This window comes from Mizuhopecten yessoensis, unplaced genomic scaffold (assembly GCF_002113885.1).
Source record: "Mizuhopecten yessoensis strain PY_sf001 unplaced genomic scaffold, ASM211388v2 scaffold1079, whole genome shotgun sequence".
Lineage (NCBI taxonomy): Eukaryota > Metazoa > Mollusca > Bivalvia > Pectinida > Pectinidae > Mizuhopecten > Mizuhopecten yessoensis.
The window spans coordinates 230,545-249,389 of NW_018403867.1; the positions used below are offsets into that span (position 1 = coordinate 230,545).

Sequence of the window (18,845 nt, forward strand, 5' to 3'; positions counted from 1 at the left end):
GTACACTAAGTACACTTATAAAAGCAAACTGTGAGGTTTGCTTTGTTTCGTTTCTAAATAAATACTTTAAAAACAAATATATCTATTTATGATAAAATAACCTGTCACCCTGCAGAGGCAATAAGATTGTGTTATGGAAAGTTGCGAGTTAATCGGACAACGAAACAATAACATGCTGAATGAAGTTTGTAATTTATTACAAATCGTTCGTATCAAAATTACATTACTTAGTCGCTAATTCAATATGTGTCTGTATCTTTTTCATTTCGAAGCAATCGGTATATTTGAAACTTCGCGTTACTTAGAACATAAAAATTAATCAAAACAGAAACACAATAGCGAAGATTGCATTTCATGTAAGATAGCTTATACGATGTAAGCAGAATAATTGACTCCATGCAACAGCCTTTTCGTTAAATGCTACAGAAAGTATCCGAATTATGTTCATGCCGTTTGTATCGTAGAGCGTTAATTATCAAAACCGTACAAACTTGTCTAGCTAAAATATAGCATCAAAACCGTACAAACTGGTCCAGCTAAAGTATAGCATCAAAACCGTACAAACTGGTCCAGCTAAATTATAGCATCAAAACCGTACAAACTGGTCCAGCTAAAGTAAAGCATCAAAACGTACAAACTGGTCCAGCTAAAGTAAAGCATCAAAACGTACAAACTGGTCTAGCTTAAGTATAGCATCAAAACCGTACAAACTGGTCCAGCTAAGGTATAGCATCAAAACCGTACAAACTAGTCTTGCTAAGGTATAGCATCAAAACCGTACAAACTGGTCCAGATAAAGTAAAGCATCAAAACCGTAAAAACTGGTCCAGCTAAAGTAAAGCATCAAAACCGTACAAACTGGTCTAGCTAAGGGTAAGCATGAAAACCGTACAAACTGGTCCAGCTAAGTTATTGCATCAAAACCGTACAAACTGGTCTAACTTAAGTATAGCATCAAAACCGTACAAACTGGTCCAGCCAAGGTATAGCATCAAAACCGGAAAACTGGTCCAGCTAAGGTATAGCATCAAAACCGTACAAACTAGTCTAGCTAAGGTATAGCATCAAAACCGTACAAACTGGTCTAGCTATGGTATAGCATCAAAACCGTAAAAACTGGTCCAGCTAAAGTAAAGCATCAAAACCGTACAAACTGGTCTAACTAAAGTATAGCATCAAAACCGTACAAACTGGTCCAGCTAAGGTATAGCATGAAAACCGTACAAACTGGTCCAGCTAAGGGAAAGCATCAAAACCGTACAAACTGGTCCAGCTAAAGTGAAGCATCAAAACCGTACAAACTGGTCTAGCTAAGGTATAGCATCAAAACCGTACAAACTAGTCTAGCTAAGGTATAGCATCAAAACCGTACAAACTGGTCCAGATAAAGTAAAGCATCAAAACCGTACAAACTGGTCCAGCTAAAGTAAAGCATCAAAACCGTACAAACTGGTCCAGCTAAAGTATAGCATCAAAACCGTACAAACTGGTCCAGCTAAGGTATAGCATCAAAACCGTACAAACTGGTCCAGCTAAGGTATAGCATCAAAACCGTACAAACTAGTCTAGCTAAGGTATAGCATCAAAACCGTACAAACTGGTCCAGCTAAGGTATAGCATCAAAACCGTACAAACTGGTCCAGCTAAGGTATAGCATCAAAACCGTACAAACTGGTCCAGCTAAGGTATAGCATCAAAACCGTACAAACTGGTCCAGCTAAGGTATAGCATCAAAACCGTACAAACTGGTCCAGCTAAGGTATAGCATCAAAACCGTACAAACTGGTCCAGCTAAGGTATAGCATCAAAACCGTACAAACTGGTCTAGCTAAGGTATAGCATCAAAACCGTACAAACTGGTCCAGCTAAAGTAAAGCATCAAAACCGTACAAACTGGTCCAGCTAAAGTATAGCATCAAAACCGTACAAACTGGTCCAGCTAAGGTATAGCATCAAAACCGTACAAACTGGTCCAGCTAAGGTATAGCATCAAAACCGTACAAACTGGTCCAGCTAAGGTATAGCATCAAAACCGTACAAACTGGTCCAGCTAAGGTATAGCATCAAAACCGTACAAACTGGTCCAGCTAAGGTATAGCATCAAAACCGTACAAACTGGTCCAGCTAAGGTATAGCATCAAAACCGTACAAACTGGTCCAGCTAAGGTATAGCATCAAAACCGTACAAACTGGTCTAGCTAAGGTATAGCATCAAAACCGTACAAACTGGTCCAGCTAAAGTAAAGCATCAAAACCGTACAAACTGGTCCAGCTAAAGTATAGCATCAAAACCGTACAAACTGGTCTAGCTTAAGTATAGCATCAAAACAGTACAAACTGGTCCAGCTAAAGTAAAACATCAAAGCAGTACAAAATGGTCCAGCTAAAGTATAGCATCAAAATAGTACAAACTGGTCTAGCTTAAGTAAACCATCAAAACAGTACTAACTGGTCTAGCTTAAGTATAGCATCAAAACCGTACAAACTGGTCCAGCTAAAGTAAAGCATTAAAAACAATACAAACTGGTCCAGCTAAAGTAAAGCATCAAAACCGTACAAACTGGTCCAGCTAAAGTATAGCATCAAAACAGTACAAACTGGTCTAGCTTAAGTATAGCATCAATTAAAAACCGTACAAACTGGTCTAGTTTAGTTACAGCATCAAAACCGTACAAACTGGTCTAGCTAAAGTATAGCATCAATACCGTACACACTTGTCTAACTAAAGTATAGCATCAAAACCGGAAAACTGGTCCAGCCAAGTTATAGCATCAAAACCGTACAAACTGGTCCAGCTAAAATATAGCATCAAAACCGTACCAATTAGTCTAGCTAAAGTATAGCATCAAAACCGTACATATTGCCCCACCTAAGCCTATCATAAAAACCGCACAGACTGGCACAGCTTTTATGTTTTACAGTAAACAAAATTTCTTTCAAAAATGTTTGTGCTGTACTGAACACATGAGGTTGTGCTAGAATCAAAGTGCCAACTGGGACTGTTGCCATGCTTCAACCTAGTATACGATATTTTTGTATGAAGATTTTCAGTTAGGCATTTTTCTTATGGTATTTGATTCTGGTTATGTGGTCAGCCTGACAAAGGACCGAAGCCTGTGTTACTGATCGTGCCTACCGAGGTTGGACAGCCGCATCACACACAGCACAAGTCAAGTCATGATGTACGACATGGACATGGGGCCTTCATCTCATCTATCTCTCAGCTCTGTCTCAACCATGCCTCCAAACATCGCAAAAACGCAGAGTCCAAGTGGAAGGTAGGCTCACAGTTTAAGATATTTGTAAATTGAGTCGTTACATCTTTGTTAACTTGGAGAAAGGGGATTAGAATGTCACACACTATTCAAAGTTAAAAGTCTCCTGTGATTATTTGAGAAAAGCAAAACTATACCTTTGTATTGATGTATCAGGGACATAATGTGCTGCTTATATTTGGGTGTTTTTTTTTCATAACTAGGACAGGAAATGGCTGATTTTGTTTGATGAAAAGAATGTGATCTGTTAAGCAATTATTGGTAGATTATATTGTAATAACATGTAATATTAGGTAAAATGCAAACAATTTATGGTTAGAAGTGCCCATATGATTTCTGTCTTTGATCATTAGCAGATGCTTTTGTTTGCTTCATATACTCAGTAAAGAATAATTCAATGCTCGCTTGGAATAATGATGTTTCTCTGATTAAAACGAGGAAGTGGTGTAATTATTTTGCTTCTTCGAAAAAGTGCTTGGCTAACTACTTGGTGATCTTTTAAATCACAGTAGTTTGATTTAAGCGCTTTTAAGACGCACGATCTGAAGGTCGATACGCTAGCCATTTCTGCCTTTGCAAAAAATATTGTATTACATAGTATGACAGAAAATCCACTGTCACGCAAACGCTTAGGTTTATATTCGACCATAGATATATGTTGAGATGCATATTTATTCATATATGTCAACAATGCTTCATGTAATATTATTTTTTATATTTTATAGGGATACATTGTACATATTTATGATATTCAAAAACACAAATAATAACACTTTTTGTTGTCCGTGGACGTTGCAAATGGTGACCTAGCTTGAATGAGAGAGTAATTCAGAAAGCTATTGAGTGACTGAAATAGTGACAGATCGAAACTTCATTTTGGGAAAGTACATTACATTTAGTACAATTCGACGTTTACCTAGTCAAATGTCTGACCTTCAATCACAAATTGATTTCACGTCGACACGTCTCCACATGTTAGTGGTTGTGTTTTATAATGCGATGCTTCAAGCTAACCATAAATTGTTATTCTGCATCGCAAATCAGACGAATCCACCACTCAAATATTCACATACAAATTACATTTAACAATCAACAATCCTAGGTAGTTGTTATTTCACTTTTAAATGCGTGATGAAAAGAGTTGACAATGTACACTATTGAACAAATTTTACAATATCTCCGCGTTACACTGTGTCAGGTCCTACTGATGACTATCTTCTTCGAATTACGATATATTTTCTTGTATTATCCTGCAACTAATGAAATTATTTATAAAATATACATTAAGATTGAATCCCTTATATCTAATTAACATACTTCAAATATCTGCTTGCAATATATTAGGTTCCATGTAATCATGCAAAGAAAAACTATTTTGCTGTAATTTAGAAAGAGGGTTTGTGCAAAATTCAGATATATTTAGAAACAAAACCAAAGCCTATGCATTGGCATGCTTTGTTGTTTTGTAATCACAACGTCGTATGGCCGTCTAACATCACCCCTTTATTAGGTCACCTGAGCTTTGCTCAAGTGACCTATTCCAATCACTTTTCGTCCGTCGTCGTCCGTCGTCCGTCGTGCGTCGTGCGTCGTGCGTAAACTTTTACATAATCAACTTTTTCTCAAGAACCAGTGGATGGAATATTTTCAAACTTGGTCAGAATCATCCTTGGTAGATGAGGATACCAAATTGTAAAATTGGGATTCCTACCCCAACCCTAGGGGCCAGGGCGGGGCCCAAAAGGGAAAATTAACCAATATTTCAAAAATCTTCTTCTCCAGACTCAGAGGTATTACAGTCATTTTCTCTGCATGGATGGAAAGATCATCAGAGGCTTTATTTAAATTGTAAATTTCAGGACCCCCGAGCTATCCGTTCTCCCTTGGGGAGGGGGTAAAGTTTACTATAGTTTATATAGGGAAATAACACTTTTGGGTATATATTTTATCCATTTTCAGCAGAAAATTACTCAAACTTAGTCAGAATCATCTTTGGTGAATGAGAGTATTACTTTGGAAAATTGGGATTCCTGCCCCATCCCCAGGGGCTAGGGCGGGGCCCCAAAGGGAACATTTACATATATTTTCAAATTCTTATCCTTTGATGACATGACAAGTATTGTATTTCACTTAGTTTACATGCTGATTTCCACATCACATCTAAACAATAAAATAAAGCTACCAGTACCTATGATATAACTCAGGTGACCGCTAAGGCCCTTGGGCCTCTTGTTTTCTATTTACTTTAAACGATATCAAGATCAATAATTCGAGCGTCATGATGGCTTGCATGGATATGTTTTGTTTCACTGGTTTTAATTCCTTTTCGCTTGCTAAAATTGTTACCATTATCATAGTGGTCGATTATTATTGATTTAAAATTGCAATCATCGGAAAAAAAGAATGAACCGATGAAACAATGGCTGAAGTGAACTGTAGGTTGAACTTATTATTTGATTATTTCAACGGCTTTTAAAGAAAATGGTTCAATAGACAATCAAAATAACAAGAGCCGCTGTAAACCCCTACATGGACACCGCCATTAGTAGACAGATATTTTGCCAACCCGTGTGAGAAAAATATAACGTTATACATCAGATTTTAGCCAAACTTGATTTAAAAAATGGAAATCATGTATGAGAAATGTGTAAGGGTTTACAAGGACCCTGGTTAAACATAATGATAATCATGTATGAGAAATGTGTAAGAGTTTACAAGGGTATTTTACCACAATGAAATATTTATCAAACGTGAAGCTTACCCTATGTGCAACGCCCCCCCCCCCCCCCCCCCCCCCCCCNTTTTGATAAAGAACGATATAAAATGTTAACTCAGTAAAAATTGATAAAAAATATAAACACACCAGTTTGCTTGTTTCAAACATTACACACCCTTTCACAAAATGCTGACACTTCCTTTGGTTTTACAGCAGGACATTGCACGCAAACGCTCAATACAGGTATGGACACTGTCGCCTGTCGTTATGTTGTCTACTCTGTATCTGTAGATAGAGTGTGCTATAACCTTGTCATCTAACAACATGGCTCTCAGTGGATATATGTGTTTGTGTTTAACAAGAAATATCTTCCAACAACATATGACAATACTTACAATAACAATAAAAAAGTATCACTGATACTGACCTTTGATAATTCAAAAGTGATGTCGTATTAACCAGTTACCCACATGTCTGTACCTAGTTATGTGTAAGGACATGTCGACACTAGGCTGCTTAATGTTTTCAAAGGACGTTGCGGTAGACTTAAGATGTGCGAGAAAATATTGTAAATTATCTCTTAGTGGCTTGTGACTATTCAAACTATCATTGACGGCGAAATAACGATAAAGTCGTATTGTATGATACACTATACAGTTATAGATATGAATGTACTGTATTTTGGAGAAAACTTCATTAGTTTCCACATAAATTATATTAAATTAACGAATCCTCCTAAGCAATAGCCTATTTTAATTTATAGGACAAGGTACACTTCTGTTAAAGTAACAAATATATCAATCGATATGGACAGTTTTAAGTTCGCTTAGTAAACATTGCTATGTACATAGCGTGACTTACTCTAACGTTTCTGATATTCTATTTCACCTAAATATTGAATTTTATAACGTGACCTTTGAAATTTTTTACCTAGAATGAATCGTGCGAAGTCATTTTTATTACACATCAATGTACGTCTAGAATTGTTTTTTTACCACTTTCTTGTATTATCCTGTTAGATATTTGTCATTTAATCTTACTTTAATTTATATTATTTATTCTTTTTTTTTTTCTTTTTTTTTTTCTCTTGCACTTGTCTTTTTATGTGTCGTTTTTCTTGCACCTGTCAAAGTTGGTGATGTGTCTTGGGTTTAACATGTCTGTGACTTTCTTTGATTGTATTGTTCGTTTTCACAACTGTTTTTCTTGACTGCAGTAGCTATTGCTTTACAGTAAGGTATCGATATACAGGCAGTTTTCAGATTTGTGTATTATAATTCGCGATTTGTTCCTTAATGTGATGTTTTGTTACGTGAATTTCGGAATGGTTCGGCGAATGCGGTTGGTATACTTACATATGTTTAATTCATTTTAAAAACTAACCATAATTACCGTTTTTAATACATCAATGTAACCAACGATTATATGGGTTTTCAGTTAATGTAGAATTGGTGGCGATTATCATTTAAAAGATTATTAACCTTTATTAATCCATCTATTATTGTTTAAATCTTACAATGAAAATGTAATACTGATATGCATGAATGGTTTATGTTTCAATTTGCAGAAAGTTCAACAAGCAAAAAGTCTTGGAGTACTATTTAACAAGGGTCGGATTAACAGTGATGACAAACAACATAGTGCCACTTCAAACGGTACCATCAACAGGCAAGTGAGCCCTGACGGGGACGAGGAGGACGACAAGGTTTAGATCAAATGGCGTGTTTCAGCAACGTTTCGCATATAAATACACGCACAGGTGCCATGTCTTATTTGAGACGACAATGAAAGAAGGGTTGTGTTATATGAGAAAGTGTTGTTCAAATGTACCAGAAAAAAATATAAATTTCTGAATGTTGTCAATTTAGGGTAAAATGTTTTTATATCCTATCTGGATTATGGTTCAAATAATACTGAAAAAAATAACAGGAAAGGTCGTACCCAATCTTTTTAATTATCCCTTTTTGCCCTTCAACAGGAGGGTTAAATACAACAGCGCAATTAAAACAATAGGTAATGGAAGGGCAAGTCTAAAAACGTCCGAGGGTGAACCTTTCCAAGTTCTATGACGGTAATATACAGTGGTAATCTAGATTACTATATCAACCCCTAGACTCTCTATAGGAAGGATATGGTAATGTGATCAAGACGAAACGATTGACATTATATCTTGACACGATATGGCAGTAGGATCGAATTTATAGTATGCCAGTTTATGAGCTTTGTAAAGGCAACGGAGGATGGAAGGAAGCACATTGACACTCAGTCATGATCCAGTGCTTACTGATAAAGTCTTGAGTAAAAGATTTAATTTTAAATCAAGAAATAAACATGTTGATTAGCCATTATAAATTACAGTATCTAATGATATTCAAAGCTTAATGATGAATCCGTTTGATGACATGCGTCTGACAATGAGACTTCGGGGTCTTTAACAGATAACACTATAAACAGGACTTTGCTATTGATATAGATTCGACGGCATATAAACGTATGCTTTTATGATCCTTCTGAAACGTAAAAGTATTCCCATTATTGAGTTCTATATGCAAACATTATAATGTTTAGTTGCCCTTTTTTAGTTCATAATTTGCACATTTTGAAGCACTACATCTTATATATTATATTTTTCATAAGCATGATTTGCTCCACATATCGGCACCTAACGTCTAGTGTACTGCTTCACCACTGTGTCGCTTCGTGTGTGCTGTGCATCTGGTGTCTTCGTGTGTCAATGTTTCTGATGTATTATTGTGGTGTAATCATGTGAAAGTCTGATGTCAAGTGCTGTTGGGATGTAACAATATGTCAGTGTGGAGTTCTCATTTGTGAGTGTGACGTTATGATATAATAATAATTATCATATTTCAATATGATATATCAGTAACGTCTAAATTTTATTAATTTAGTCTTTGACCTCATGCGCATTTGCGCATTTAATACTTTTGTAAGTGGCTTGATGTGTAGATATATCAATGCACAGAACATGCATCATATATTTTACTAGACATTTTAAACTGACCTAATTTCACTAAAATATGACTAGTGAAGGTAATCTCTACCCCAAAAAGCTTTTGACGGTATTTTTTATCCGGAAAATAATTCACAGTTGTTCCTTCTTTGTATAATCATATTTACATATCTTTGTATTTAAAATTATCGCTTAGGTCACTGTTAATTATCCTAAAAGGAAACATTTTGTAGATATCAAGATAGCATATTTTTTCCTGACAACATTTATTATACAAAACATTTGAATAAATATATGACAAGTGAGCATTAGGATTCACAGATTCATGCTGAAATAAAATTCTGCTACTTGAACAGCTGTTAAGCATTCTCTCATCTATTTTGGGACGGATTATATTGAAGTTTTAAAACAATTTCCATTTTTCATCCTTAAATACCGATTAGTGATCATTTTAATTCTCAAAAAAGTAAATGCACATAGGAAAATCGTTATGACTGTTTCAGTTACAGGATATGTTTATGCTATTAAAAACTGATGTATTGAGAAAAACTTTGCATATAGAACAGCTCTTTTGCATAGTTTTCTTTGCTCTTTTTTTTTAGTTTGCTTTATTTCAATTTTACATGTTGCGTTTTCATTGTTTATTTGATTTTTTTATATATTTACTCCAAAGAAATAATCCATATTTTTTTAATATCCTTAGCAATGTATTTAAGCGGTAATCTTATTTTGATTAATTTGGCAGTGCTATCTATATCGTATATACAACGAAATGCTTTTCTTTTTCTTTTAAAATGTGCACACTGGCTATGATTTTCCTAAAATAATATCGCTAATAAACTAGACTTACAGTATGTGTAGTTTAACTAGATATGGGTTTTTTTATCTTTCTTTTTTTTGTTTTGTTGTATTTAATGAATTTGTATGCTTTTGATTAGCGGTTTATGTTACTTTTATTTAATGCTTTTTTCATTTTACTATTTTAGTGTGTTTTCCGAATTCCAGTATATAAACGCTAGATTTCACATAAAGAGACTATTACCATCACATAAAGAGACCCCTCGATTAGTAATGTTTGTTAAATATATTGTTGTTAAATCTTTACACTCTACGTTTATGAAACCATGATATCGTTAAAAGTAAAAGGCCAAAGCTATCTTGCCGCACTGATGCATACAAGAATGAACGTCGTTTTTACAAACAATATTCAGTGTAGCCGTTTTCTTCGTTGGTTAACATTGTTATATCACATAAATGAACATATATTACATTCCGTATGCAGGATTGCAGACGACCTTCAAATAGCTTAAGTTAATATAGCTTAATGAAGACATCTTATTTGTTTTCAACGAATTACAAAAAATCACATTTCATTTTTGGCAGAAGACTTCTGTTGACATGTAGGATTTTTTTCATTTTTATTAAATATAGTTATAATATCTTAATAGTCCTGTACAAAGACAATCTTTAAAAATATTAATATAAGGATTTAAGGGTAAATTTTCCATTCAAAGCGCTATAGTAAAGACATTAGATATCCCATGAACATTCAGAGCGACACTGACGTATTACTAAAATCATAATAGAAAACAAGCCCTTAAATAATGAGCCCACCTTCTACCTCTATCATATCCATTTGATAACAATTACACTTAGTCATAAAATATATGCGAAATAAGGTTAAGAATAATTTCAAATTTCAATTTTATCCTGGCAGGAATAGTACAAATCTCATGTTGATAACGTTGTATTTTGTAAAAATATGGAAATCATCATTCAATAGATCGTTATGAAATAGCTGAAAATCATTCCATTCGATCAGTTTTGGGTAATAGCGAACAAATAAGCATTTGATTTTCCACTTCAAATAATTTGTTTTCTGACAAACAGTTTAATGATCATAGTTATGACAATAGTTGGTATATTTTTCCCATACAAACGAATATAACACAATGTATAATACTAAGTCTCATTTAAACAGCTACCAATCTCTCTCTCTATATATATGTTATACTCCACAGAGACCAACATTTCTTTAATGCATAAATAATACCGGAATGTCGAATATTTAAACTATAAATCACGAGTGAGTCAAATAAACAAAAATGATAAATCAGCGAGATATTTAAGCTCTATCAAATATCTCTTGATGATAAATTTATTGGAACCATTTGCCGCTTTGCGTTGTAGAATTACTTCGTTACACAAAAATATGATTGATTTTTTTCGGACATAGTAGTTCTTATATTGGTTTCATTTGTACGATCCAAATATTATAAAACGTCAGCTAAGAGATTCTACAAAAGAGCGACAGAACTAAAGAAGTGGGTTTTTTGTCTATATAATGTCTATATGAGATTAGGCCTATCTCACTTGTATTCTATATGTTTTTTGTTTTTTTTTATCTAATTTATCTGTGATGCTAAGCTAGTTAAATTTATAATGATTTGGATAAAATGATTAATCTTTGATTTTTTTTTAGTTATTTTAGAAAAAAATTGAACAGTAGCCTATCTGGAAAAAATCCATTACAGAAACCTATTCAGATGGTTGAATATACGATATATAACATTGAAGTTCATGGTACAGCTATGGTATATAAACTTGTAACATTTCGCTGACTGGTACCATTTGTACTCCTGTCACTATCATCAAGAGAAACTGTCCCTAGATAGAATCTGAAATGTCATATTGACGAAGTTTTAAACAACGGATCATTAACCAGTCAGCGAAACGTTTGGAGTCGACTATATATTGGACGCATATTTTATGTAAAGCTAAACTTTCTTAATGCTTAAACAGATAAATCTGACTTGATAAAAAGACTTTATTCGGATCATGATGATGATTTGTATGCTTTGTGCATTCAAGCTTACGGTTTACCTATTTAACGTTTTGTGGCCTGCTTATTTCACGAGAATACATCCGTGTTGCTCTATTATGATTTGTTTGTTGTAACTTTCTTTTTCTGTCCTTGTAAAATGTAATGATGTTGGTTTGTGTTTCAATACATTAAATTTTATAGTTTACAAAATTGATCTTGTCATCAAATTATTTTCCGAATGTAAATAAACTTCTAGATATTTTAATTTCAGTTTATGAAAGCGTGCAACTGTTATCAAAGTCGTTTATTGAATTTGAAAAGCTTACTCTTAATATTGATAAAAAATATGTATTTCCTCGAAAACATTTTAATATGGTGACGTGGATTTTGCCTGTTAACCTGGGATATGGCGTAGGTAGACAGCTAACTGTTATGGAATACAAACCATGTTATGTTGTGGATTCAAAGCACGAAAAAAGACGATGACCCCAAGTAATGCATTTACATTCACGATACGTATGTTACAAATGCGTTATTGGTTAAGCTTACACTACATCATCTGCGGTAAATCCATTTATTTGGCATGGCCTTTCCTGATGCACGAGAACCGCAAATATTCTATTGTTTTTCATTTGAACGGTCAAGTCGTACTTTCAGGTAAGTCTTTTGACTTCTTCTGAATGGATATGCAAACTGCATGCGAAGCATTTTAACAATAACAAGCTAGATGAAAATTAACTAATAGTTTAAAAGTTGGCAACTAATTGTATGATTGGCATGTCATTTTTGCAATACACGAACAGTATGTGGGACTAATATCAAGTAATCCTTTTCCGTATTTGTTTAACTGTTTTAAATCTTGTCTCCATAGGGAATGTTATCCTCTCGGAGCAAGAGCCTCTACGCCAGGACGAATACAGACCAGGCCTCTGCGGCGTTTTCGGAGAAACGGATTGGAAAATTCTGAGAGCGAAGATATAAATGAAGAACACATGTATCCTATTTGGACACGTAGTGCGGATAGTGGTCAAGCCACATGTAAATCATGTGGAGCTGAAATTGAAAACTGCATTTGTTATGAACCTGAAAACTTGCAAAGAACAGATGAACTCTCCAAAAGACGTGTATCCTACCATGAACCGTCCTGGAGATATAGGAAAACCAATGAACCAGATGATGAAATTACCTTCAACACCCAGTCCTCAGTCCGCAGGTCAAGCACCAAGCCATCGGATAAATACGAATCGAAATGCATACCATCTGAACACATTGAGAGTCATGGTATACACTCTGTGTATCACAGAGATGACACTCAACCGTCGGAATCTACCACAAATTTTTCAACTAAAAATTCATTACAATGTTCAGGATATGCGAGAGTCGGAGTAAATGAATCAGGCACTCATTCGCCTGGAACTCCACATCAAGACGATTTGAGCAACGACCATCGCAATGACAGGGCGACATTCGTTGGTAATAGTCGATTATCACATGTCTCATCCGGCTCAGAAAAGGCATCACATCGTGACTCTGATACTGGCTCATCATCATATTTGAACAGTGGTATATTTGATAGACGTGACCCGGCTAGTAGATCTGGAACAGACGAGTCGGGAATAGCTCCGCTCTGTTTTTCGTCTGAAACACACAGTATGGATACTAACTCCTATGATACCCACACCTCAGAAGATAGTAGACTAGCGAGTGTGTCATCAGGAAATGGACAGAGCAGCATGTCAACTGGTACTCGAGAATCCGACAGCATATCCTCCGTCACACGGGAGACACTGTCTTCAAGAACAATGAGTTCTGATAGCGCTTCAGTTGAAATAAGCGGATCCTATAGTGGACCGTCGGGGTCTTATAGTTCCAAGTCCTACTCTGATTCTCGTTCGACCACTCCGTCATCACTTTCCATGACGGCTCCTCAATCAAGTACATCCCTATGTTCCAGAGAATTGAATTTGGAGAGTCAAGAGGGAGTAAATCAGCCTGATGCATCATTACCACCTATTACTGATATCGAACATATCACAGATAAAAATAAACAAGTGAAAGCGCTTGAGCATGTTGTCAGTGGCCCTAGTTGTCCTGTTAGTGTGTCTTCTGAAATTCCCTTTTTAGACAGTCGCAAGTCAGACTTGGATGAAGACCTAGCGTCTTACATATTGGGTAAACGTGATTTTGCGTTAGAGCGAAAGTCGTCCTCTTTAACATCCTCTTATGTTCCTGTGATGGAAAGAATTCCAGAGGCTAGTGGAACGGACAGTGTGTCAACTAGCGTATCAAACACTTCATTGAATGACGATGTCGGAAGCTTGCAGGCCGGCTGTGGCCCAACCCCGATGGAGAAAATCCCGGAGATCAGCGGAACCGATAGTGTAACCAACACCTCCATGGATAGCGACGTAAACAAATCCAGTATAACCATGGATACCAAGCTATAGAAAGTAAATTAAGGAGCAAAACAAACCTTGTTTTATGGCATCATCAGTAAAATTGTATTTCATGCAACTTGTTCCGCTCTGTACAACATCAGTCTTGATTTAACTTAATTGAAGTCAGTTTTGTAAAAAGGAGCGGGAAGTGTAAATTCTCAGTCTATCGATTTTTATTGTATATTATCTATCTACCATTACTTCCATTTTTAAGTGTCGTTATCCCTCAAAACTCTTTTTTATGTTTGGATGGATGTTTTTTTTTATCGTTGTATACCTTTTTCTGCTATGATTTGTGTCAAAGTCACTCTACCAGCAGCTGAGCTGAACGTTCGCCTGTTATGTTTTTGTCTGTGTCCCTTCATTGACAATCTGCACGCCAGTATGCTGTATTTAATATATTTGTCACCACAACGACGGAGTGTTTTGTGTTTTTTCTCTGTCAAGCGTCCGTGTACCTGCATGTTATGTGTTTGTCTGTCTATGTTACATCTATCTGACCACCGGTTACGTATTTGTCGTTCTTTGTACCATCTGTACCACTTCCTGTTTTGTGTTGTCTGTCTTTGTACCATCTGTACGACTTCCTGTTTTGTGTTTATCTGTCTATGTACCATCTGTACGACTACCTGTTATGTGTTTGTCTGTCTATGTACCATCTGTACGACTACCTTTTATGTGTTTGTCTGTGTTTGTACCAGCTGTACGACTACCTTTTATGTGTTTGTCTGTCTATGTACCATCTGTATAACTTCCTGCTATGTGTTTGTCTTTGTGCGATCTGTACGACCGTCTGTTATGTGTTTGTCTTTCTTTGAACATCTGTTAGACTACCAGTTATGTGTTTGTCTCTGTGCCAAATGTACGACTACCTGTTATGTGTTTGTCTGTCTTTGTACCAGCTGTACGACTGCCTTTTATGTGTTTGTCTGTCTATGTACCAGCTGTACGACTGCCTGTTATGTGTTTGTCTGTCTTTGTACCATCTGTACGACTACCTGTTATGTGTTTGTCTGTCTTTGTACCATCTGTACGACTACCTGCTATGTGTTTGTCTGTCTCTGTGCCATCTGTACGACTACCTGCTATGTGTTTGTCTGTCTTTGTGCCATCTGTCCGACTACCTTTTATGTGTTTGTCTGTCTATGTACCATTAGTACGGTTACCTGTTATGTGTTTGTCTGTTTTTGTGCCATCTGTACGGCTACCTGTTATGTGTTTGTCTGTCTTTGTACCATCTGTACGACTACCTGTTATGTGTTTGTCTGTCTTTGTACCATCTGTCCGACTACCTGTTTTGTGTTTGTCTGTCTTTGTGCCATATGTACGACTACCTGTTATGTGTTTGTCTCTGTGCCATCTGTACGACTACATGCTATGTGTTTGGATGTCTCTGTGCCAACTGCACGACTACCTGCTATGTGTTTGTCTGTCTTTTTGTCATCTGTCCGACTACCTGTTTTGTGTTTGTCTGTCTATGTTCCATCTGTACGGCTACCTGTTATGTGTTTGTCTGTCTTTGTCCCATTTGTACGGCTACCTGTTATGTGTTTGTCTGACTTTATACCATCTGTACGACTACCTTTTTTGTGTTTGTCTATGTACCATCTGTACGACTACCTGTTTTATGTTTATCTGTCTATGTACCATCTGTACGGCTAACTTTTATGTGTTTATCTGTCTATGTATTATCTGTACGACTACCTGTTATGTGTTTGTCTGACTTTGTACCATCTTTACGACTACCTGTTATGTGTTTATCTGTCTATGTATTATCTGTACGACTACCTGTTATGTGTTTGTCTGTCTTTGTACCATCTGTACGACTTTCTGTTATGTGTTTGTCTGTCTTTGTACCATCTTAACGACCGCCTGTGATGTGTTTGTCTGTCTATGTACCATCTGTACGGCTAACTGTTATGTGTTTATCTGTCTATGTACCATCTGTACGACTACCTGTCTTGTGTTTATCTGTCTATGTACCATCTGTACGGCTAACTTTGTGTTTGTCTGTCTACGTACCATCTGTATGGCTACCTGTTATGTGTTTGTCTGACTTTGTACCATCTGTACGACTACCTGTTTTGTGTTTGTCTATGTACCATCTGTACGACTACCTGTTATGTGTTTATCTGTCTATGTACCATCTGTACGACTACCTGTTTTGTGTTTGTCTGTCTTTGTACCATCTGTACGACTACCTGTTACGTGTTTGTCTGACATTGTACCATCTGTACGACTACCTGTTTTGTGTTTGTCTGTCTTTGTACCATCTGTACGGCTACCTGTTTTGTGTTTATCTGTCTATGTACCATCTGTACGACTACCTGTTTTGTGTTTGTCTGTCTTTGTACCATCTGTACGACTACCTGTTATGTGTTTGTCTGTCTTTGTACCATCTGTACGACTACCTGTTTTGTGTCTGTCTGTCTTTGTGCCATCTGTACGACCGCCTGTTTTGTGTTTGTCGGTCTTTGTGCCATCTGTACGACCGCATGTTACTTGTCTGTCTATCTGCCATCTATACGACCATCGGTTATATATTTGTCGATCTTTGTACTATCTTTACCGCCCTTCTACTTTGTGTTGTAAACATCTTAACGATACCTGATATGTGTTATGTCTGTCTACCTTTTGTACGACCACTGTTATGTATTCTTTACGTATGTCTGCCTGTATTGCTCATTCTTGCCTGGTATAAACATAAACTGCATCGTATCTACAACCACTTTGTTTACGCTTAGGTGTTGTGTGTCCGGCTAACATCTGTCCGACCACATGATCTATGCATGCATGTTATATATATATTCTTGCTTGGTGTTTCCTTTGTTTGTCGTCTGCTTTTCTGTCGAATCTATTTCTTCCATGAGTTTGCTTTCAATGTCTGTTTACCGTCTTTCATCATTACGCCTGTCCCATTAATATCCTGTCCACCATATCTATGCACACCTTTCATTTAATATTTATTGTGGATTTCTGACGATTTACAGTATGTCCAGGCTTTATATAATTGTGTCCTTTTTCAGTTTAACTCTTCTCGAATTTTCTGGACTGTTCGTGACTTAACAAAACAAAAAGAACATAAAAATTATACCCGTGTAAGTAATGTAAGAATGGAGTACTAATTAATGTCGATATTGTCTTTTCTAAAATAGAAGCTAGTTTCTGAAAATGGGTATATTTGTATTGATATCTATTCTCTATCCACATAAAAACTACTAGACCACACATAAAGAGCCTGACTTAACTTTTCAGTTTATTTAATGTATTTATTTCCGATAAACTCGAGCGATCTTTTTTTTTTTAAAATCGTCTACAGCATGTTGCAGTGTTTAAACATAATTGTAAAATAGGTCAACTGCATAAAGTCATTACAATATGTTAATGATTAAAACGAAACGTAAAACGCAGTCACACATTATTTGTACTAAAAACATCATTAAGTTGTACAACATTTGAGGCATAAATATTCATTGTTAAAGTACAATGAACTTTACTCAGAGAAAATCAGCTATAATTGTATTAGTTAATGTAAACTTTGGTGTCCCTATAGAGCTACTTATTACAATTACAGTACTATACGATGGCCTAATATATATTACACTGATTGATCAAATAATTACTTTTTGTACAAAATTATAATGTCAGATGACGTATATCTTTAAGTGTGTTGTTTATCTTTAACAGATTGGTGATGAATACTGATTAGAAATCAATGGTATGTAAGGTGTCGACTCGTTTTACTGACTATTTCTAGTCGGTGCCTAATGACGTACAAATGTAAAGGCAAAGAATTTCATTTTTCAAACAAAAAAATGTTTTATGTAGTTCGATAGATAACGATCATTGACAAATGCTATATGCTATAGCTCCCCTTCGAATTTGAAGATATGAAGAATTGTCCATATGCTTAGAAAGTTGACGTGGCTAACTATATGTGATTAGCAATACTACCTGAGTAGTGTTTTAAAGGCTAGCATCGTCCTTTCTATATATTTGGTTTTTGACGTAGAACAATAATCATAGCCAAGTACATGTAAATAGTAAGAATTGTTCTGTTATTTTATATGTAAATGACGATGTTGATTTATCTATGCAAAGTGTTATTACATGTTTTACGTTATATAACGCGAAATAAGACAAACTTAAGCCAATCGATGGTGATGCAAACAAATCCATTTTTGTTAAGTTTACTCTGATTGTGCATATATCTGAAATTTATAATAGAATAAACATTGAAATTGAAAATGTCAGAGCTGTTTTTTGTTAGCTGATCTGTCCGAAGGCAAGTGAGATTGTGCCTAGGTGCGACGTCCGTAGTGCGTCCGTACATGCTTTCAACGAATTCTTTGGAAGATATTTGTCTTCCTTAATAAGTGTCTGCGAAAGATTACGAATACAAATGCATTTGCCTTACTTCCAAGGTCAAAAGGGCCAAATATGTAAAAAAAAAAAAAAAAAAAAAAAAAAAAAAAAAAAAAACAAACTTTTTCTTAAGAACCGAAACAATCATGCTATTAATTGGTAGCTTACATGGATCGAGCCCGGCAACTGTTGTGAATATCTACTTTTAAGGTCACAGTAGTAGAAAAATATCAAATATTTCTTAGGGACAGAAAGG

The 18,845-nt window shown here is 35.6% G+C and overlaps 1 protein-coding gene across 5 annotated transcripts in view; it reads left to right on the plus strand.

Moving 5' to 3' along the window:
* Nucleotides 1-17,526, plus strand: part of LOC110457109 (sodium/hydrogen exchanger 10-like) — a 91,025-nt gene extending 73,499 nt beyond the window's left edge. For 4 of the 5 annotated variants that reach the window (XM_021508223.1, XM_021508216.1, XM_021508246.1 and 1 more), the window contains 4 exons: nucleotides 3,096-3,278; nucleotides 6,205-6,234; nucleotides 7,559-7,659; nucleotides 12,658-17,526. In XM_021508223.1, coding sequence (XP_021363898.1) covers nucleotides 3,096-3,278; nucleotides 6,205-6,234; nucleotides 7,559-7,659; nucleotides 12,658-14,233 — 1,890 coding nt within the window. In that variant the 3' untranslated portion in view covers nucleotides 14,234-17,526. The remainder of the gene's footprint in view (nucleotides 1-3,095; nucleotides 3,279-6,204; nucleotides 6,235-7,558; nucleotides 7,660-12,657) is intronic. The other variant, XM_021508239.1, reaches the window with a different exon arrangement.
* The last annotated feature ends 1,319 nt before the right edge of the window (nucleotides 17,527-18,845 follow it).